The sequence below is a fragment of the Anticarsia gemmatalis genome, chromosome W (assembly GCF_050436995.1).
Source record: "Anticarsia gemmatalis isolate Benzon Research Colony breed Stoneville strain chromosome W, ilAntGemm2 primary, whole genome shotgun sequence".
Taxonomy (NCBI): domain Eukaryota; kingdom Metazoa; phylum Arthropoda; class Insecta; order Lepidoptera; family Erebidae; genus Anticarsia; species Anticarsia gemmatalis.
Window position 1 is genome coordinate 6,330,715 of NC_134775.1, and position 23,675 is coordinate 6,354,389.

At 40.4% G+C, this 23,675-nt stretch overlaps 2 protein-coding genes and 1 pseudogene across 2 annotated transcripts; all 3 read left to right on the top strand.

Moving 5' to 3' along the window:
* The first annotated feature begins 10,883 nt into the window (after positions 1-10,883).
* LOC142985864 (uncharacterized) lies at positions 10,884-11,387 on the top strand. The gene has a single exon (XM_076134108.1). The coding sequence runs from the start codon at positions 10,884-10,886 to the stop codon at positions 11,385-11,387; it is 504 nt and encodes a 167-aa protein (XP_075990223.1).
* A 4,680-nt stretch (positions 11,388-16,067) lies between these two features.
* Positions 16,068-16,478, top strand: LOC142985865 (uncharacterized). The gene has a single exon (XM_076134109.1). The coding sequence runs from the start codon at positions 16,068-16,070 to the stop codon at positions 16,476-16,478; it is 411 nt and encodes a 136-aa protein (XP_075990224.1).
* Positions 16,479-20,653: 4,175 nt separating this feature from the next.
* Positions 20,654-22,997, top strand: LOC142985866 (uncharacterized; annotated as a pseudogene).
* Positions 22,998-23,675: the final 678 nt, after the last annotated feature.

Below are 23,675 nucleotides of genomic sequence, written 5' to 3' on the forward strand. Positions count from 1 at the left end.
ACGCGATAAGAAAAGTAACACAGTCACAGAATAATAAGTACTAAAGTACAGAACAAGCACTCCTCGTAACAATTTATAGAAATAACGACTCTTGCTACTAAGCAATAAAGTCTAATTCAGCTCGTATAAGCGCTCCGTACCTAACGACATATTCACCTAAGTATTCCCGCTCTCTTTTAACGCGTAACTCTGTCACTGTCTGGCGTAGAGTAACGCGTTACCTATGACGCTAGGGTTGTCGGCTCGCCGCATCGTTGCTACCTGTTTTGGTTTGTTTACATTTTTACTATTTTATATTCTTCATATGTCCTAAACCTGTGAACCGATTTATATCATTCAAACGGATAAAATAGTTTTAGTCTTAGACCTTTCATTTGATACCAAAATCGTTGAAATATCTCAATAAACAAAAAGTCACATTTGCAAGTTGCTCTCGTAATTATAAAGTATCAAAATCCTTAATAATTCAGACATGAGTCCATATTATTGTTAGTATCAACAAAGTAACTAATTATAGTTAGTACTATTATTTTGTGGTAGGTAGGTACTGTAAAGTTTTATAGTTTTTAAATGAATTTGAACTTAGCTTTCCTCATCTGTAGGTAATGAAAAAAATGACAATCCCTCGTCCTTCTTTTTCGACAAACATCCATCAAATGAGCAATGCTTTAAACCTGTCATTCTATTTTAAACGTTTTTATAATATTACTAGCTGACCCGTGCGGCTCCGCTCGCGTGAATTTCGTACTGTTGCTTATTCGTTTGAGCACGCGAATTGCGAAGCACTCGATACACCTACACATAAAAATGTTAACAACTCTTTGTCATCTAATGGTTATTTACGAAAGGGACACACAATGTGACACAGGCTCAGGCAAGCCTGATTTCCTGTGGTTACCTTCTTTTCCTCTCTCGTCTGTATCCGCACCAGTTTACAGTGTAAAATATAATACCTCATTATAGACTGACCATTGCTTACCCGTCTGGATTCAGAATATTATTATAGCTACAGACAGACCTATCTGCGCCGGAGCTCTTCACACGCGTAATAATGTATACTTGCGATGATACGTCCGAAACCGCGTAACCCGTAATTATTTTTTATATATCATCCGTTGTTTTATTTTTAAAACTTACCACATAGTCTGTTTCATAGCTATCCAATTTATTTCCTTAATGCAACCAATTAATTTGGTTATGTGTTACGAACTGCAACGCCATCTGTTAGTTGCGGCGAACAACGACAACAAACGAAATTACTCTGTTTGCCATCTAGGATATCCCGACCGCACCGGACCCACGTAAATCCACATTTTTGTGTAATATATCATACAACATTTATGTTTGAAAATCTTATAAATGTATAGCCTGTTTCAAAGGTATTTTTTTTACAATTAAGCCATCAAAATAAATTAATAAGGAAAAACATGCTTTGTCGCAGACTATAACACCATCTATTGGTTGGTGCGACAACAGGTATCGGATACGGCCGGGGCCGCGTTCACTATGCGAATGTTGTGAAATGGATTGCAACGCCATCTAAGGTCTCTACAGGGAAACGCAGGTTCAAACGATTTCTACGTATTTTTTTCAATTTTCTAAAAATATATGAAATTTTATGCTATAAAAAGTATCCTATAAGTTGCTCCACTACTTATTCTATGCATATACCAAATTTCAGTGCATTCTATCCGGTAGTTTTTACGGGGCAGCGTAACATACAGACAGGAAAAAATCTGACCTTGACCTCTCTACAGATTTATTATAAGTATAGATTACTCATAAAACTTCTAATAAACGCACGCACAAGCTCTACGCGTGAGCGTCGATAATGAATACCACTGAGACTCGTGCGATACCTTTCTGTTACAGAGTTAAATGAGTCACACCAATGATTTTTGTTATGAGCGTATTTAAAAACTAGGTACTTCAAGGATAAAAAATCTGTTTTTATTTTTTTCGTATCTTCAAAAATGACCGAGATATTAAACATTAAAGTAGGTATGGCCTTCGCGCCAAACTCCGGCGAAGCGGCCGCACGGACGTGTGACGTCATCTCGTGACACTGCTATTTCGTCAGTACTTGGCTACATAGGCTCGGTTGCGCTCTCGCGGTTTCGCTTTAAATAATTTGTTTTGCCTATAGTGGACAAACAAAATGGTAAAAAAATATTGTATTGTTTCTATGTGTACTAACTCCAGTGAAAAAACACCCCAAACATTGTTTTTTTCTGTACCATTAGATAAAAATGTGCGAAAAAAGTGGTTAAAGGTTATGAAGAGAGCAGATCCTCTCACAGACCCGAGTCACGTCCTTTGTTGTGAAGATCATTTCGACGTAAATATTGTTTTCATTATATATACATACAAAACTGTTTTATACTTTTGCAAAAGACACCTAATCTAAAACTTAAAGCCCGGTTCAGATACTGTCAAGCGCACATGTTAAATAGAAGTTTATTGCCTTTTGAACACTTCCTCAAGATCAAGATGCCATATCATGTTCATACCTACCTAGCTAATAACAAAGGTTGCAATTAAAATTATGAATGTCACTATTCTTAGCAAACGAACTGATGTTTTGTTTGATAAACATCAAATTCGCTAAAATATACTGTAATGCCACCGTCAGTATACCTATTTTCACAAATACCTCCCGCAGAGAGTCCTCGCGTGGCGTCGGCGCCACTCCACGCGAATTTGTAGGCACTTATCGCTGTAGGTTAGGGATGAAACGATACCATTGAGGTATCGATACTTTTACTTGATACTGTATCGCTTCGTCAAGTATCGATACCTACTCAAAATCGATCGCAAAGTATCGATACTTACTAGTATCGTAATGTTTTAGGAAAATTTTGAGTGAAAACCGTAACAAGTATTGGTAATCTTTATTGAAAAGTACTAATAGTAGAAATAGTATTCTAACATAAAGTAATATGTTATTTCAAAATAATTTATGAAAAAAAGTCCGTTTTTGTGGTGCTGCCCAAAAATATCAACTTTTCTAAATGTTTTCCAGTTGGGCGATTTCTTGATGCAGTTATCGTTGCACCAACTTTGGAAAATAGTCTTTCGCAAGGTACTGAGGTACCTACAACGTTTAAATATATACGTGCTTGTCTATATAAAGCTGGGAAGACCGGCTTTAAATCCTCCCATTCCTCCAATGGATTGGCTTTCAAAGCGCAGACTGGATTCGCCAAGTAAATTGACACTTCGTCGGCTTTTGACGAAGCACGCCTCCGCTTTTGTCCAACTGCAAGCTGTTTGTGATGAGACCAAAAATCAAAGTCTTCAATGGCGGTTTCATCTTCAGACCCACTGGTTGAAATTGCCACATCGTCTTTAATTATACTTTTTAATTTTTGTATATTTCTTCCACATGCATTTGCATCTTGAAAATGGAGGTTTTTGAACCGTGGGTCTAAAATTGTTGCCAACGCAGCAAGTGTGTTAAATTCAATTAGACCAAATCTTTTTTTACATTCAGCCAGTAACTTTGTTTGTAACTGATTAATACATTCTATTTCCGATGAAAATTTCGTTAACTGAGATGTGAGACAATTAATCATAGGTATTATTTTTGATAAGGTAACGTAATTCTGGCCTGAAGATTCTCTTGTAACAAATTCAAAAGGTTGTAATAATGGTATCAATTGTCTCAATATTTCAATTTCCTGTCCAGTCATCAATTCAGGACTGTATGTAGCATCGAGTAATAGTTGAGTAGCAATTTTGGACATATCTAAAAATCTATCAATCATATAGTACAGTGAGTTCCAGCGTGTCTTAACGTCAAGAACAAATTTTTTGGTAGATCCTTCAGGCACTCCACTATCAATTTGGATTTTTCTCAGTTTGTCAGATTGTATAACACTATTTTTAACCCACTTAACAATATCTCTGACTTTATTTATAATACCAGTTATTGAAGTAGAAGCATTTTTGATTGATGAATCTACTATCAAATTTATTGTATGTGCAAAACACGGCAACTGTTTTGCATCACCAAGAGTTTTTTTAATCGCGGCAACCATATTAGCGCCGTTGTCTGTAACTGCGCAAGTTACTTTTAACAGTGGTATATCCCAATCTTGAAGAATATTGCTAAATACTTCAGATATGTACTCTGCTGTATGGTTTGACTGGAGTTCCCTGGTAGCAATATTCGAACTGGTAAGCGCTGTTTTCTCTAAAAAATGTACTGTAACTCCCAAAAAACTCTTTTCGTTCATAGTTTCCGTCCATACATCAAGAGTCACACATAGCTCAGTTGCATTGGATATTCTTGAAATATACTCCATCTTCACAATGTCGTATTTGTGACAGAAGGTAGTTGTGTGCGAAGGTACTTTGTAATAAGGAGCCAATTCCTTCATTAGTTTCAAAAAACCTTCTCCTTCAACAACATTGAATGGTCGCATATCCTTGCATATGAAATACAAAATGCACATATTAATATTATTATATTTCATGCCACCTTCTGAAACAAAGCAAATTTTGTACGTGTAATTAAAAATAATCATCCAATTTTTTTATTATAAGGTTACTTACTTTTTTGTGAAGCAATGTTGTCGAACATACATTTTAATGTATTATCACCACGCATCATGTGCAGATCAGAGTCAGGCTGTGGATTATTAGATTTTGTAGACGTCGATGTCGAGGGTTCAGGGGAATCAGGAACTGTTTCTTTCTTCTGACTGCTAACTCCTGCCATACCATCAGTTTCCTTTTTCTGTCTCCTAAAATAATTGAAATTGACTTAATCTTCATAAAACTAGTGCTACTATTGACTTCTTTATCACAAGGCAGAAAAAAAAATATATTTTTAAATATAAATGCTATAACTTATATAGTTTATCGATACCAGTCATACCAGTTAATTAGTACGATTAAAGTTTATCGATATCCAGAGTGTAACGTAACAAACAACACTATTCATTACCGGCAGCCAAAGTTACCTGATAATTTTAGATAAATTTTATAGTAGGTATGTACTTACATTGAAATCTTGTCATTAGCTGGTGCACTATAATCAGGATGGCTTTTTAAATGCTTATGCAAATTAGAAGTATTGCCACAATACCGCACGGTTTTAAAACTTTTTTACAGGCTGCGGTTTTCTCGTCATTTTTTGTGAAATATTGCCACACACAAGACTTCGGAGGCCCCATTTTCAATCACTCAAATAATCAAAATGCTTTAGATACAAACAAACACAGGCTACTATTAACGGTTGTAAGATTAACGGAGAAATGTTAAGACAACAAACAATTGACTGCATGACAGAATGACGATAAAATAAAATATGGTGGTGGGTGGCCGTGGCCGGCGCTAACTTTTTTCGGGCATAGACAAACAAGCTTGCCAACTACACAAAACTAAATCTAGGATGCGTTCAGAAATTTCAATTTATGATAAACGTTTTTATGTCAATTATTTGAATTTGCGTATACCGCTTACCATTCACGTAAAATGTACACCAAAACAATAAAATTACTGATATGAGTACTTTTAACCGATACCTACTCGATACTTAATTTCAAAGTATCGATACTAAAATGTACTTGGTATCGGAGAAAAGTATCGAGTATTTACTTGGATTTACTCGTATCGTTTCATCCCTACTGTAGGTACGGCCGAGTGACGGGGGTCTGACACAGTTTGCTGGTGTGGATGCGGCAAGACTGGTTTGCTTTGGTTATTTTCACAGCGTTTTGTCCTATGGTATTCTACTTTGGGGCAGGGCGGCTGATACAGACACAATTTTTGTAATTCAAAAAAGAGCAATTCGCGCTATTTACGGCTTAGGAGCGCGGGACTCTCTGCGGGAGGTATTTGTGAAAATAGGTATACTGACGGTGGCATTACAGTATATTTTAGCGAATTTGATGTTTATCAAACAAAACATCAGTTCGTTTGCTAAGAATAGTGACATTCATAACATTAATACCAGAAATAAGCACAAATTAGTAGGTCCCTGCTATAGATTGCAAAAAGTACACAACTCATTTGCAGGTCTTGGTGTTCGGTTGTATAACAAACTTCCCAGTAGTGTTATGGATCTTCCCCAACAAAAATTCAAAGTAGTTGTTAAAGATCATCTCATTAAAAGTGGTTATTATAAAGTTGACGATTATTTAATGGATAAGCAATCCTGGGATTAGTTGCGCGTTCTACACAAATTGAGATTAAATATCTATTTATGTATATGTACATCTTTGCATTGTATAAATATAATCTTCTGAAGCTGGTGGACTCGGATGTTCGTGACAAGATGTGGTTTTCCAAAACGAAGCTGAAGGGCACGGGGGTCACAATGTCCGAGTTTCTTACGAAGACGAGGCACGACGTGTTTATGGCCGCACGGGAGAAGTTCGGTGTCACCAGTTGCTGGACTCGTGATGGCGCAGTGTTTGTGAAAGGCCCGGATGACACGCGGTATCGGGTCACTTCGTTGGTGGAGTGGGGCAAGATTGGCGAACTCCTGCCAAAGTCGACCTCAGCCCCTAAGAAGCCCGAGGTACCAGTTGCCGCGAAGTCCAAACGCACGGTTGCCAAGAAGTAAAGGAAAGGCCCTACTTTTTGTTAATAGTTCAGGTACACATTTATTTTTGTTCATTTTTCTTAACGTCTTCCTAATACCTTCAATTATCTTCACTTTAGGCAAATTTGCATATCACGGTACGTGACAATGACAATTGACAAGTTGTTGAATGTCATACGGTTTTTACTAATGTCATCTGTCACTTCCGTTCCTACCTTGTTACGTTTCGTTTTTCCTCTTGATTTATATATCTACGCCATAACTTCTTAAACAATTCTTTTATTTATTTACTTCCTTCTAATTTCCTATCTTAGTAGTTTTATTTATTATTTTTGTGCCTGAACTAGATTTTTATCTGTTATTTATTTGTTTTTTCTTGTCATTTTGTACTTATATACATTTTTTATTTTTACGTTTAGTTGTTACAGCCGGCAGATGGAGCAATAACGTTTCGTTATTGGTTTTAAAATATTTTTATAGAATTAGGTTACATATTATTTTAATATTTTATTTATAATATTTTTACTTTCATATTATTATTATTGTTATTTAAGCCTATTTATAGTTTATTATTTTTTTATATTATGTCGCTACACGACGACAGTGTCGATAGTGATAATTTTTTTTCAGCTGACAGTGATTCCAGTTATGCTAGTGTTCCTTCTCTCGCTGAAACAATATCATCTCATTTCTCTGATGCTCTTAGAAATCTTAATGTTGTCCATATAAATGCCCAGAGTATTCCGGCTCATTATCCAGACATGCTGACTAGTTTTGACTGTACAAACCTGCACGCCATATTGGTCTCTGAGTCATGGCTTAAACCATGTTTAGCATTATCTGCATACTCACTCCCTGGTTATCAGCTCATTCGAAATGATCGGGCTACGGGAGGTGGGGGTGGCGTTGCCATATACTTAAAAAATAACAGCCCCTATTCTATTATTAGTTCGTCGTCACATACTGATGTTGGCGAACACCTTTTTCTTGAGATTGTACTTCTCCACTCTAAAATACTGCTCGGTGTATTTTACTGCCCCTCTTCTCGCATCGATTATTTCTCATCTTTTGAGATTCTTTTAGAAAACTTTACTCCAATGTACAGTCAAACCATAATCATGGGTGATTTCAACACTTGTCTCCTGAAAAACGATTCCCGCTCCACCACACTCCAGTCTATAGTTCAATCCAACAACCTGTCTATCCTTCCTCTCAGTGCCACTCACCACTTTCCCAACTGCACTCCCTCCTTACTTGACCTCATTCTTGTCTCCTCTTCAAATCGTGTCTCCAAACATGGTCAGTGTCCAGCTGATGCTTTCTCCTACCACGATTTACTTTTCCTATCCTACCGAATCCGACCACCTAAACCCAAACCGAAAATCCTTGTGCATCGTAATTTTCGTGACATGGATGTCGTTAAGCTTTGCGAGGATGCCGGAAATGTTGATTGGAGCTCACTCTTTGAATCTGATTGCGTCGATGACAAGGTATACTGACAGTGAAATTAATCGAGCTTTACGACACTCACGCACCCTTCCGTCAAATTAAAGTGAAACAGCTTCCGTCGCCTTGGCTTACTGACGACATCAAATCTCTGCTCCACAAAAAAGCTACAGCCAAATCGAAGTACAGATGTCGTCCCTCAGAGGCTAATAGAGAAAAATATGTAGCCATACGTAATCACTGCAGCAAGGTGTGTAGGAATGCACAACGCCGACACATTCATGAATCCGTTGAAAATGGAGATCCAGCCAAGGTCTGGACATTTCTCAAGTCGCTGGGGGTCGGCAAACCACAACAAAACCCTGTCCCCAATAGTATTAATATTAGCCTCCTAAACCAACACTTCTCTGCATCATCAAAGTTAGATAACACCACGAAATGTAATACACTTAGTTATCTCTCATCTTGTTCGACTCCTGACTGTTCCCCATTTGTCTTTAGTCAATTCACTGCTTGTGATGTTAAGAGGAGCATATTGTCGATCACATCGAACGCGCAGGGTACTGATTGTGTCAGCCGTAATATGATCCTCCCTGTCCTGGATGTAATACTCCCTATCCTATGTCATATCCTTAATTTTTCCATCACTGGCGGCATCTTTCCGTCCACATGGAAGGATGCCCAGATTGTCCCTATACCAAAAAAGCGTAACCCATCTTCCTTTTCAGAATATCGTCCCATATCCATTCTCCCGTTCCTATCGAAAGTACTTGAACGCCTGGTCCATATGCAACTTAGCACCTATCTTTCCTCTAACCTACTCCTAAATGCTTTCCAATCGGGTTTCCGTCCTGGTCATAGTACTACTACGAGCCTGGTTCATATTACGGAGGACATCAGATCAGGTATGGAAGATGGCCAGCTTACGACCCTAGTATTGCTAGACTTCAGCAATGCTTTTAATTGTGTAGATTTCGATGTTCTACTGGGTATATTGTGTTCTCTTAACATATCTCCATCGGTGGTTGACTGGTTTCGTAGTTACCTGTATGGGCGCCGGCAACGTATTAACATTGAAAACAATGTCTCTGAATGGAGTGCATTATCCGCTGGCGTACCGCAGGGCGGCGTTTTATCTCCTTTACTTTTCGCTGTTTTTATCAATACAATTTCCAATAACATAACTTCTTCCTACCACCTCTATGCAGATGACTTACAAATTTATTATTGTGCTCCCCCGGACAGGTTGACGGAAGCTGTGGAAACGATAAATAGCGATCTGGTTCGTATTTGTGAATGGAGTAGGATGTATGGACTTGACGTCAACCCTAACAAAACTCAAGCCATTACCATCGGTAGCCCCAGGATGATCTCGAGAGTGGAGTGGTCACTTGTACCCAACGTGATCTTTGATGGCACTGCCATCCCTTTTAGTGACAAAATCAAAAACCTGGGGCTATGGTTTGATAAGACTTTGTCCTGGAGTCCTCAACTCCAGGAACTCAGCCGTAAAACATTTTCTTCGGCGGGGTCCTTGCGCAGGCTACGCAATTTTCTCCCCATCAACACTAAAATTGCGCTTGTACAATCCCTTCTCTTCCCCATTCTTGATTATGCCGATGTCAGCTATCCCGATTTAACCGAGAACCAACTTAATAAGCTTGAGCGCCTTCAAAACTTCTTTATCAGGTTCATATTTGGATTACGCAAATATGACCATGTCTCCGAGTATCGAAACAAGCTCAAGTGGTTACCTATACGTTCACGCCGGAATGCTCACATTCTCTATCTTCTGTACAATATATTGTTTAATCCCTCGACTCCCTTCTATCTCAAACAACGTTTTGTTTTTCTACATGACACGCATTCAAGGTTTTTACGATCATCAGAAAACTTGAGACTTAAGATGCCTGTGCACTCCAGTAAATTTTTAGACCACTCGTTTACTGTGCAAGCTGTGCGGTTATGGAATGCGCTGCCGCTATCCATTAGGCAAGTGCAAAGCTTGCCAATTTTCAAAAATCGGGTTAAGGAGCACTATCTATCACTGCAAAACACCTTGCCTTGAATATCTCTTTACTCTCACTCTTCTAACTTTTTTCTTTTCCAATGACTGTCTAAACTCCTCTTGCTATCTCTGTATGAATATAAATATATATTATGTCTATTTTATTATATTATATATTTATTATTTTATATATATATGTATTTATTTATATATTATGTCTATTTTATTTATACAATTTCTATAAATTCTCTATTTATGTAATAATCAGTGTGTGTTATTATGACCTGCCTTTATTTATGTTACTCATGTATTTAGTTTATGTTACTTGTACACAATTCTACCCTTTTCTACATCTACACTTCTCTCTCCATCCCATGGTTGCCTGGAAGAGATTGTCTTGTGCGATAAGGCCGCCGATTGTTCATCAGTATCTTATTTATATTTAAGGTTTCTCTATTTTTATTTAATGTATTTTTATTGTGGACAATAAAGAGTTTATATTATTATTTTATTATTATTATTATTATTATTAAATATAAATCAGTAATGAGTCACACCAGCACATCAAAATATGACTATTAAACATACTGCATTTAATTTGTGTACTTATGCTGATAATAATAGTTTTTGTTTTATAAAAATCGGGTCAAAATTACCGAAGTTACAGCGTTATAAAGTTTCACTGCTTTTTTAAATTTACGTTGCTTCGCGCGCTATGCGCTGACGTCACGTCGCGACAGACACGCTTGTTCGACTGTGGGTGATGCGGAGTTTTGATTTGAAAAGTGATTTGCATTTAATATTTAAAGAGTTTGTGTATGTAGGCTTATTTAAGAGTTTGTGTATGTAGGCTTAACAAACTTAACGTTTGAAGAGATGGCTACATGCTTGACACAGATCGAAGCCGTTTTAAACTCGAGGCCGCTAACTCCCTTATTCAATGACCCTACAGACTTGACTCCTTTGACTCCTGCTCACTTCCTTATTGGACGATCGCTAATCATGCTGCCACATCCACAGATCCAGAGCATCAACGTCTCCAGCTTACAACGGTTTCGTCGAATCGAATACCTGAAGCAGCATTTTTGGGTTCGTTTCTCGCACGAGTACGTCGTTTGGCTTCAGGAGAGAACCAAATGGCGTCGTTCTTCAGGCGAGCTTAAGGAAGGCACTCTTGTCGTCATTAAAGACAAAAGCTCACCCCCTTTAATGTGGCTTCTAGGACGCATCATTCGTGTGCTACCAGGCAGAGACGGCGTCGCAAGGGTCGCCGACATCCGCACGCGTAAGGGTGTCATTCGGCGGGCCTTCAACACCATATGCGCTCTTCCCATCTCTTCTGTTGAAAAGATACTTCAACCGGGGCAGTATGTTGAATAGCCATTCAACATGGACCTTCGTTCGCATCGTTCGCGTTCGCGACCGACATCGGCCGCGGGGACGGAGCGGGACGAGGGGTTTGACGGGCGAGCGGCGGGTGCGCCGGTTCCGTAACCAGTCAGCTGATCGACGCCATTGCAAGCGGACACGCGCGCCTTCTTATCATTTGTTATTATATAGTCTCATCGGCAACGACAGCTCTGTACTATTACCAGTATTCACAACAATATAATTTATACAGTCCACTCTGCGTATTATTCCAATACCATCAAGGGATCGCCGGAACAGTATTTTAATAATTTTACGGTAGGTAATTACTTATATTTTAAGAATTTAGAAACAGCAGAACAAGTTTACCAATATAACGGGAATTATGACTCAAAAGTCCAACCTACTCTAGTTGAAATAGTCCCCTGGAAAACTAATTAAATAGACTTCTAAACTACTAGCTGACCCGCACAATTTTTCTTGCGTCACCGAAGGGAGAACGGGTCATCATTTTTCCCCGTTTTTGTAACATTTTTTGTTGAACTCCGTTTCTAATGGCTGCAGCGTGATGATAAATACTTCGCTTGCGTCACATAAGAGAATTGGTCAAAATTTTCCCCGTTTTTGTAACATTTTTTACTGGTATTCTGCTCCTGTTGGTCGTAGCGTGTTGATATATAGCCTATATAGCCTTCCTCGATAAATAGGCTATCTAACACTGAAAGAATTTTTGAAATCGGACCAGTCGTTCCTGAGATTAGCACGTTCAAACAAACAAACAAACACAAACTCTTCAGTTTTTAGTCCGCTCAAAAAAGCAAGTGTAGAGTGCGTGAGCGGGATCCTAAGCAATTTCTTCAGAAATTGGTTCAGGATGCTTAGAGAATAAACATACTAAAAATCCCCGCCTCTAGGGGGGGCCCCGGAGTGGGGGGAGAGGGTTAAAGGTCCCATTTTTTTCTTTAAAACGGTTCGTTGTAGAGAAAAAGTGTCTCCTACATAATGAAAGATGATAAAATTGTCTACAACTTTTGTAAACACACTTTATCGAAATTCTCATCAGTTTTCGAGCATCACGCTTGTTAAGTACGGATCCCTAACCAATACCGACGACGCAGCAAGAATATACTTATTTACCGCAAACATACAATCTAAGGCCGAAAACGCCGGAAACGCCGACACAGCAGAACTGCAGCCCGATGACGTCCGTTTGGGAATCAATCGCCGAATTAGCAAATTAATTTTAATGTATTAATATGAATAAATTGTCATTCCATGTTCTCGCATCGAATAGGTTTCACTATAATTGTAAATGTAATTTTCTTTTTATTAAATTAATTATAAGTAACTTTGGTTTTTTTTCGAACCTTCGGCTGCAGTTTACGTAATTGGCGCAGTCGGTAGGATTCTCGCGGGCCGGTTCGCGAGCGGTTAGAAGCATCTTATATCGATAATTCGCGTTCGCGTGTCGCCCGGGCGGCTTTCAAGCCACGGTACGAGAATCCAGAATCTACGAAGCTGCAGCGCCGAGTGGAGAATCCAGACTTCGATTCACGGAGAAGAACCAGAGATGATTTATTATATGTAAGTACACTTGAATCTTTCTCGTGTTGCTTCCTGTCTTATCCTAATAATTTCCAAGATTTTCCGCCCCGGAAAATTTCATTCCCGGGATCCTGCATCGCGTCAGGCTCGCCGGCATATAGTAGATAGTTATAGAGAGTTAGATAGTGAATTAGATTTTAATTTGAGTAGTTTATTTCAATTAAAAATGCCGTACGACCCGGACGTAATCTATAAGGCACTTCGCCTTGTTCCAGAGTTCGACGGTAATCATAATGTATTGACGAGATTTATTAATATTTGTGATCGAATTGTAACTCAATACGCTAGCGCCGAGCCAGGCAGCGAGTTAGGCAATCTATGTTTATTAAATGGTATTTTAAATAAAATCACGGGTTCCGCCGCATCCACTATTAATGCGAATGGTATCCCAGAGACTTGGGCAGGCATTAGAGCAGCTCTTATTAATAATTTTTCAGACCAGAGAGACGAAACAGCTTTATATAACGACCTTTCGTTAGCTACACAAGGTAATAAGTCCCCTCAGGAATTTTACGATCATTGTCAAACCTTGTTTAGTACAATAATGACATATGTGACTTTACATGAGACCTTACAGACAACTATCGACGCTAAACGAACACTTTATAGGAAAGTAGCTATGCAGGCTTTTGTACGTGGTTTAAAAGAACCCTTGGGATCGCGTATACGATGCATGCGTCCGGAAACTATAGAAAAGGCTCTTGAATATGTGCAGGAGGAATTAAATATTATGTACTTGCAACAGCGTAATGATACCGTAAAATCTCATAGTACACCCAAGTCTGCTACGCCCTTCAATGTACCGTTAAACACGCAAAGTGTCCCGCGACCTCCCGTACCTAATTGGCCAGCCCCTATGGCACAGCGCCCTCATCAGCCTCCAAACCAAGCTTTTAGATTCAATATGCCTAACCAACAACATAACCGTTTTCCTACAAGAACACAGCAAATGTTCCGCGCACAGCCAACTAACTATCACCCCCAGAGTAATATGTTTAGACTACAACCCAGGAATAACGCCCCACAAAATGCTGGTGCGAAACCCATGAGCGGCGTTCAACATTTTACTCCTAGAGCGTTACCTATGTCAGGTCATGATTGGCGACAATCTGGTAACCCGCCACCTAATAATTATTTTAAAACACGCGAAGTAAATGTAAATGAATTTGCGTTACCCGATAATGCCTATTATTCTGACGAGTATTACTGTGAGCCGGAAAATGATTGTTATACAGACTTTAATGACTTTAATAACTCTTACGACTATGAATATAATACTAACATGACTTATAGCGATACACCTTATCATAACCAAGTGGTACATGACATGGAGCCACAACCAGGGCCCAGCCACGCAGGACAGAGCCAGGATTTTCGCTCAGACAGGATATCAAAAGAGCAAGGATAGATATAAATTTGCAAACACAAAGACAGTTACCGTATATAGAAATTGCTTGTCCCCCCTTAAAATTCTTAATAGATACTGGCGCGAATCAGTCCTTTATAAGCCCCGAGGCTGTACAAAATTTTTACCGCGATTACCCACTAAACTATGACCCTTTTGAAGTGACGAACATTCATGGTGTTAGTAGAAGCGACCATTCTATAACATTACCATGCTTTAAAGAATTTAACGAGAATGATGAAGTTAAACTATTTGTATATCGTTTTCACGATTATTTTGATGGCTTAATAGGTTTAGATATATTATCCAAATGGGAAGCCAATATAAATTTGAAGGATTTTAAATTAATTACACGAAACGCAACCAATCATATTAAATTATATAATTCCCGTAATGTCAACTTATATGAGGACATCATACCCGCTAAAAGTTCTAAAATTATTAAAATACCAATTAACGCCCCAGATGGTGAAGTTATAATAGACGAACAAATATTTTGCAGTTGTATTTTACATCAATGTCTTACTACCGTAGTGGTCGAGGCTATGTAGAAATAGAAAACCCAACATCCAATGACATAATATTTTATTTAGATCAGCCCGCTGGTGCAGATATATTCAACATTAAGTGCACGCAGACCGATAATTCTAACCGTATAAACGATGTGCTATCCCGATTGCGTACAGATCATCTTAATGAGGAGGAAAAAGCTAATCTCCTAACATTGTGTAGTCGCTATGCGGATGTATTCTATATCGACGGCGAACCATTGACTTTTACAAACAAAATTAAACATGGAATCCGTACAACAGACGAGGTACCAGTATATACCAAAAGCTATCGATATCCCTTCGTTCATAGACAAGAAGTTAGAGACCAAATTTCAAAAATGTTACAGCAGGGTATAATTAGACCTTCTGACTCTGCCTGGAGCTCACCCATTTGGGTTGTACCCAAGAAAATGGATGCTTCTGGTAAACAAAAGTGGCGTCTCGTAGTGGACTTCCGTAAATTGAATGAAAAGACAATAGACGACAAATACCCCATACCAAACATTACTGACGTCCTGGACAAGTTAGGAAGGTGCCAGTACTTCACGACCCTAGATTTAGCAAGTGGGTTTTACCAGGTTGAAATGGACCCACAGGACATACCCAAGACAGCCTTTAATGTAGAGCATGGGCACTTCGAATTTTTACGAATGCCCATGGGTTTGAAGAATTCCCCATCGACTTTTCAAAGAGTCATGGACAATGTTCTAAGAGGCCTCCAGAATAGCATTTGCCTAGTATATCTTGATGACATCATCGTGTTCAGCTCCTCGCTCCAGGAACACCTGGAAAACCTGGAAAGAGTATTCCAAAGACTTAGAGAATCTAACTTCAAAATTCAGATGGACAAATCGGAATTCCTTAAGTTAGAAACAGCCTACCTTGGACATATAATTAGTAGGGACGGTATTATGCCCAATCCCGATAAAATTTCTGCCATCCAGAAGTATCCTATACCAAACACCCCAAAAGAAATAAAACAATTTTTAGGCCTTCTCGGTTATTACCGAAAATTCATCCCAGATTTCGCACGTATTACAAAGCCTCTTACACTTTGTCTTAAGAAAGGTAATAAAGTAATTCATAGTCAAGTATCTGGGCCATTGGGTCACTGAAGACCTTAAAGACAACATGGATATGGAGAGAGAACGTAGGGCGCTGTGTATCCGCTGTAATATGTTGGCTCGCAGATTCGCACGTTGTACTGAACAAGTGAAGGTCACACTATTTAGGGCATTCTGTCAGACCTTCTACACGTGCAGTCTGTGGGCCAATTACACGCAGGGGACGTACAGCGCTCTGCGTATACAGTATAATAATGCGTTCAGGGTGTTGATGGGGCTGCCGCGCTACTGTAGCGCGAGTGGCATGTTCGCGGAGGCGAACGTGGACGGCTTCCATGCGATCATACGCAAGCGCTGTGCCTCGATGCTAGCCCGGGTGCGCAGCAGCCCCAGCACCATGCTGACGACGTGTGCCGGCCGCTGGGACTCGGTACTGTTGGCACACTGGATAGGCCTCCACACGAGAGCAAGCGCCTGACTTATGTGTACTTGTATTTGTATTTTTACTAACATTAGACTAAGAACATTGTTACTAACAAGAATATGGACAAAGTCTGAAATAAATGTTATTATTATTATTATTATTATAGCCCCGAATATATAGATTCTTTTAATAAATGTAAAACATTGCTTACTAATGATCCTATTCTTCAGTACCCCGACTTTAATAGAGAATTTAACCTTACAACAGACGCCTCAAATGTTGCTATTGGAGCAGTGTTATCTCAGGGACCCATAGGGTCTGACAAACCAGTTTGTTACGCGTCTCGCACTCTAAACGACAGCGAATTAAATTACAGCATAATTGAAAAGGAGTTGTTAGCCATTGTGTGGGCCACGAAGTATTTCAGACCATATTTATTTGGTAGAAAATTTAAAATATTAACTGACCATAGACCGTTGCAATGGATGATGAACTTAAAAGAACCGAACTCACGACTGACAAGATGGCGACTTAAACTCAGTGAATATGACTTTACCGTAATTTATAAGAAAGGAAAGTTTAACACTAACGCTGACGCTCTTTCACGCATAGAGATCCATAACAACGAGACTGACGAAATTAACTCAGTAATTGACAGCATCAAAGAGTTAGCTTCAATGATAAATAACACCTCACAACCATCAATCCAACGTGCCAACTCCTCGACTGACATTTTCAATACTAACGATGAACACCCCAGAGAAGATTCCAATCAAATAGTTATACCAGCTAACCTGACAAAATCATCAACTGACACCATACATACTAGTAACGAACACCCCATTTTAGAAGTTCCTATTACCGATGAGCCTCTTAACAAGTTTCATAGACAAATTCACATTACCGTAGTTGGAGATATAAAACGAAAGCCGATAGTAGTCAAACCGTTTGAGGGCTATATAAGAACAGCAATTCAGGTTTCAGAATCAAATTTAGAATCAGATATCATTAACGCTGTGAAAGAGTATGTTAACCCTAAGGTTAAGACGGCCTTACTGATAAACCCACCTTTAGCTTTGTACTCAATAATACCTATTATACAGGATAAGTTCAAAAGCTCTTCCCTTAAACTAGTATTGACTAAAACTGAATTAGAGAATGTTAAAGAATACCTACGACAACAAGATATCATTAAACACTACCACGATGGTAAAACTAATCACCGTGGTATCAACGAATGTTACCTAGCTCTTTCACGAAAATACTACTGGCCAAAAATGAAAGAACAGATTGCTAAATTTATTAACGAATGTACCATCTGCGGTCAGGCTAAATATGATAGGAATCCAATCAGGCCATACTTTAACATAGTACCACCAGCTACAAAACCATTAGAGATTATTCACATGGACCTATTCACGGTTGATTCTGAAAAATATGTAACATTTATTGATGTTTTTACGAAATACGGTCAGGCATACCACTTACGAGACGGTACGGCAGTAAGTATAATTCAGGCACTTTTAAAATTTTGCACCCACCATGGACTGCCCATGATTATTATTACTGACAATGGCACAGAATTTACGAACCAATTGTTCTCCGAGTTCACGCGTATTCATAAAATTGACCATCATAAAACTTTACCCCATAGCCCAAATGATAATGGCAACATAGAACGTTTTCATTCAACACTATTGGAACATATAAGAATTCTTAAATTACAAAATAAATCTGAACCAGTAGTAAATCTCATACCATACGCCATTATAACTTATAACAGCTCTATCCATAGCTTTACTAAGTGCAGACCGTTCGACTTACTGAATGGACATTTTGACCCAAGAGACCCAATTAACATTGACTTTACTGAGCATATTTTACAGCAGTACGCGCAGAATCATAGGGAACAGATGAAACGGGTATATGATTTAATTAACGCATCCTCTCTCTCTGATCGTACAGCTCTAATTGAAAATAGGAATAAATCCCGTGAGCCTGAAGTAGAATACGTACCACAGCAACAAGTTTTTATTAAAAATCCCCTAGCTAGTCGTCAGAAAGTCGCGCCACGCTACACGCAGGATACAGTTCTAGCCGATCTACCAATCCACATTTATACCTCCAAAAAACGCGGCCCTATTGCCAAATCGCGTCTAAAGCGAGTACCTAAAGGGAACCAATTGTTACAGGAGTCTGCTACTACTGATAATACCGGCGACACATCCTCAGGACATAAGACTTGAGACATTAGCTGACGGACCAGGATTATTGCCATATAAACTAGGACCAACCAGATTAACAACCCATTACCATTCCTTTATACAATTTATACAGCTTACAGACATTGAAGACAAAATAGACTCTGTACAGATTCAACTTGGGACGTTTAAGACTAAACTTGATAAAGGAACATACGCTATCTTTGAATATCAAATAGATTATCTTACAAATAAACTGAATAGGGTACTAGATCGCGTGAAATCACTGGAACCTGTAAGGGTTAAAAGAGGTCTGATAGATAGCTTAGGGTCAGTAATCAATCAATCAAGACGCTGTAAGGTACGATGAAGCCATTAGAACTTTACAGGAAAACGACAATAAGGTAGTTTCTGAATTCAATAACCATATTAGTTTATGTAAAGAATGGATGTCTCAACACAACACTGTCCTAGAACAATTAGTATTAAATCAGGAAAAAATTAACGCATCCTTACAATTACTCTTAGAGAGAGATGCCCTTAAAGATTATAACTTAGTAAGGTTCATTAAGTTTTCCCAAGCCTTAGGTATAATAACTAATAATGTAGAAGATATTATGTTAGAAACAATTAGAATAGAGAATATTTTAGCGTTTATACATGCATCTAGTACACACCACTCTATGATAGATATTGAAATCTTAAAATCTATGGTTAGTAAATTAAGATCTTTGTACAACCAAGATCAAATAATAAATTTAGAGTTACGAGAGTACTATGATCTGATTAAGCCAGGTTCATATTTTGTTGAGAAAAGAATAGTTATAGTTTATAATTTCCCTATAGTTTCACATGATATTTACGATTTATATAAATTATCCATTGTCCCTAATGAAAATCAATTAGCCCTTATACCTCCTACTCCTTATATAGCAACAACCGAGAAATCATTCGTGTACATAGAGGCTGAATGCCCGAAGTACAGCAGCATATACATATCTCTGTGAGAAGAAGATAAGTCATCAAGTCCGGACAGATCCCGATTGTATCCAGGAACTCATCATCCGACAAAACCTAAGGACCAGCTGCCAATTGACCAAAATCATACTATCTAAAGAAGCAATAGAGAAAATGGACGACCAGCATTATGTACTTTCCCTACCACAACCTACCAAAGTACAATTAACGTGTGGCAGAAGAGACTACAATACGCTGCAAGGAAGTTATCTGGCTACTATCCCTGTGAATTGCTACATACAAACTCCAGAATTCACCATAGTCAATGACGGAAATGAGATAAAGGGTCAACCACTAAAACTCTCAAAGATTCCTTATGAAGATCTCAACAAGACAGCTGTTTTTGCTCATATTGGATCCAGATCAATAAATCTAGAAGAACTTCACAGCATCCAGAATAAAGTTATACTTGAAAAACCCGTACAAATAAACGAGACTCAGTCGTCTGTCATACATCATACAACGATACCACTCTATACCATTGTAATATGTGCAGCCGCCATCATCATATTCATACTAAGCCGCAAATACAAATGTTGGAATCTCTGTTCAAGAAACAAAGAAAATCAGCAAACTCTCCAGATCCATACTTATGAAGAAGTGACCAAGAAACACAAAGAGGTCCCAGCAACATTTTCTCTTAATATGACAAAATAGTTGCTGTTCTGCGGATGGAGGTGTTAAGTACGGATCCCTAACCAATACCGACGACGCAGCAAGAATATACTTATTTACCGCAAACATACAATCTAAGGCCGGAAACGCCGACACAGCAGAACTGCAGCCCGATGACGTTTGGGAATCAATCGCCGAATTAGCAAATTAGTTTTAATGTATTAATATGAATAAATTGTCATTCCATATTCTCGCATCGAATAGGTTTCACTATAATTGTAACTGTAATTTTCTTTTTATTAAATTAATTATAAGTAACTTTGGTTTTTTTTCGAACCTTCGGCTGCAGTTTACGTAATTCGCTCCGAAATAGTTAAAATGAACGTTTTTCAGATCATGAGTAAGTGTCATAAATACGAAATTTTGCTTTCGCTTAACTTCGGAACTTACGGAGTTGACTAAAGGCGTGTGATACTAACATACGTTTTAAAAGTCGTTCATTTATTTAATTTTTACCTATATTAAAGTAATTTTTTAGTTAATTTGTATCTTTTCGGTGATTTTGTAAGGCTAAATGCGCATAAAATGTCGTTTTCAAATTGTGGTCGACAAAGCACGTTTTACTATTCTTGTTTTATTCAAAATCTCCCCAGAAGAGTATAAAACTCCACCCAAACTGCACCAGCGGTGGTGGTAGTTCGCGTCGGCAACAACCGTCCCGACCTCGGCACCAACCCCATTTGCAACCGTTACACCGGCTTCCTTGAAGAGGGCCAGCCTCTCTTCCTGCCATGCCCTCCGATGCCAGGAGCATTCGTCAGCGTGCACTTGGAAGCTTCCAGTCCAAGCCAACTCTCGATCTGCGAAGTCTTTGTGTACACCGACCAGGCGTTACCCATTGAGAGATGCCCGCAATTCCGTGACCAGCCCCCCGGCAGTACGGCGACTTACAACGGGAAATGCTACATCTTCTACGATCGGCAGCCGGCCTCCTTCACGGATGCCCTGGGCTTCTGCCGGTCGAGAGGAGGCACGTTGGTGGATGAGAACAACCCCGCGCTGCAAGGCTTCATCAGCTGGAAGCTGTGGCGACGACACAGAAGTGACAGCAGCAGCCAGTACTGGATGGGAGCAGTCCGTGACATCAGAGACCCTGCCAACTGGAAGTGGGTGAACGGCAATGCACAATTTTCTGGAACGCGCCCAGTGGCGGCGAGGAGTGCGCCCGCTTCGACGGCAGCAAGGGCTGGCTCTGGGCCGACACCGACTGCCAAGCGAGACTGAACTATATATGTCAACACCAGCCGAAGGCTTGCGGTCGTCCGGAGCAGCCTCCTAACTCCACGATATCGGCTGACAGCTTCGAGGTCGGCGCTTCGGTGGAGTACTCGTGTGACGATGGTCACCTGCTGGTCGGACCCACCGTCAGGACTTGTCTTGATACCGAATTCTATGATGAGTTCCCGCCTGTTTGTAAACGCATAGAGTGCGGTTTCCCAGCAGAGATACCCCACGGCACGTACGAGCTGATCAACGGCTCCGTGGCTGATCAACGGCTCCGTGTCTTACCTCTCCCACGTGCAGTACTCTTGCAAGGCAGGGTACGAGATGGTGGGCAGGTCCCGCCTGGTCTGCGACATTGATGAACGGTGGAATGGACCACCGCCTAGGTGTGATGTGGTTCAATGCGAAGACCCGCCTCAAGTGTTGAACGCAAGGGTCTCGCTATCTCACAAAGCGTCGGTGTTTGGTGCCGTGGCCGAGTACGTCTGCCTGAGGGGTCACAAGATGCAGGGAGCTAGAAGAATCGCTTGCCTTGCCTCCGGTCTGTGGGATAAACCCGCGCCGATATGCTCGCCAGTGGAAGAACGTCCCACGACCACTACAACGACGACAACCAGTGCCCCTCCACTGCCGACCACACCTCCTCTCTTCGTGTCACCGACCACGCCCCGCCTGGTGCTCGCAGGTCCCACCAAACTGCGCACGTCTCCCAGACCACTGTCCTCACCAACACCCTTCGTGACGGCTGAACCACCGCGCAGGCTGAAGCCGAAGACGACCACGGAGCGGCCGACCACAAGGATCTACGAAAGACCTCCGGAGAGGAAGGTGTCCGTGCCTGACAACCATGAGTCACCTACAAGCCATATTCCGCATATTATGGTGGCGAGCCATCCGAGGGAAAACCAGATCCTCGGTAGCGGCAACAACATCCGCGCAGAGCAGACTCCCCGCGTGAACGTGCCGCAGTCAGTGGACGGCGAGCGTCGCGACCGAGTCGGTGCTAGACTCAATATCGGAGCGGTCGTCGCACTAGGCGCCTTCGAAGCCCTCGTCTTCCTCATAGCCATCATCACGACCATTGTCATACTCGTCAGGAGCAGGAAACACAACGACGGCAAGCGCTACAGACACCACGTGTCTCCTGACTGCAACACCGTCGGCTCCCTCGACTCCTCCTCCTCGGAATCCAGGAGTGGACTGAACAGGTTCTACCGCCAAGCGTGGGAGGAGCTGCACGAGGCCGCGGGGGCCAAGCACGGCCACAACAGGAGAGAGACATGGAGACAGAGAAGCTCCCAAAGACGGCTCGGAACTAGTAGTGTCGGACGTGTACCCTGCTCCTCACTCGAGAGACAAGCGCCGTCATCACCACCATCACCATCACCGCGAGCCCAGGCACTCCGACTGGCACTCTCCCCATCGCCCCCACCATAACCATAAGCCTAGGTATTAGTAAAGTGTAGTGGAATAAGTAAGGTATCATTATAAGATGATGATGTCATGTGACATTCCTAGATATAAGACTATGTAACCCTGTATTATTGGCATTATTAAATCATGTATCAAGATCTCTAGTCGTTTCTTTGACCACCCAAACTCAGAACCTTATATGGCGACCCTGCCAGTGGCTCGTGTTCCGAGCGTTCCCTATATGGTGTGGTTAATATAAACTAAGTGATTTGTGCAGTACATTTAGATTTATTACAATGGCATTATTTAGAAACACTTCGTTACTTAGTGACTCGTTTGTGGCAACTCTTAACGGTGTGCTAAACAATAGCGATGGGTAAGCAGCAGTCAAAGGAACCAGAAGTTATTATCGCACAGAATGGTGCTGCTAATTCGGCGACAACAGAACAAGTGCTGCAGCATATAAGTACATCGACCTATTTTGTGATAACCATATGCATTATATTGATTGTTGGAGGAGTTATATGGTTGATGCGGTATTACCGAAAATGTCACGGCAAGTGGATTGAAAGAGGTGTCCGTGAGCACGAGCTCCGGAGAGCGATGAGTTTGTTTCGCCGTCAACGTGACCCCGTTTCTTCAACTCTTGGGGGCACCTCCCCCGTATGAGCAGATTGCGTATTAATAGTGCAGAGAAGATATAAGTGTATAAATGTGTGTG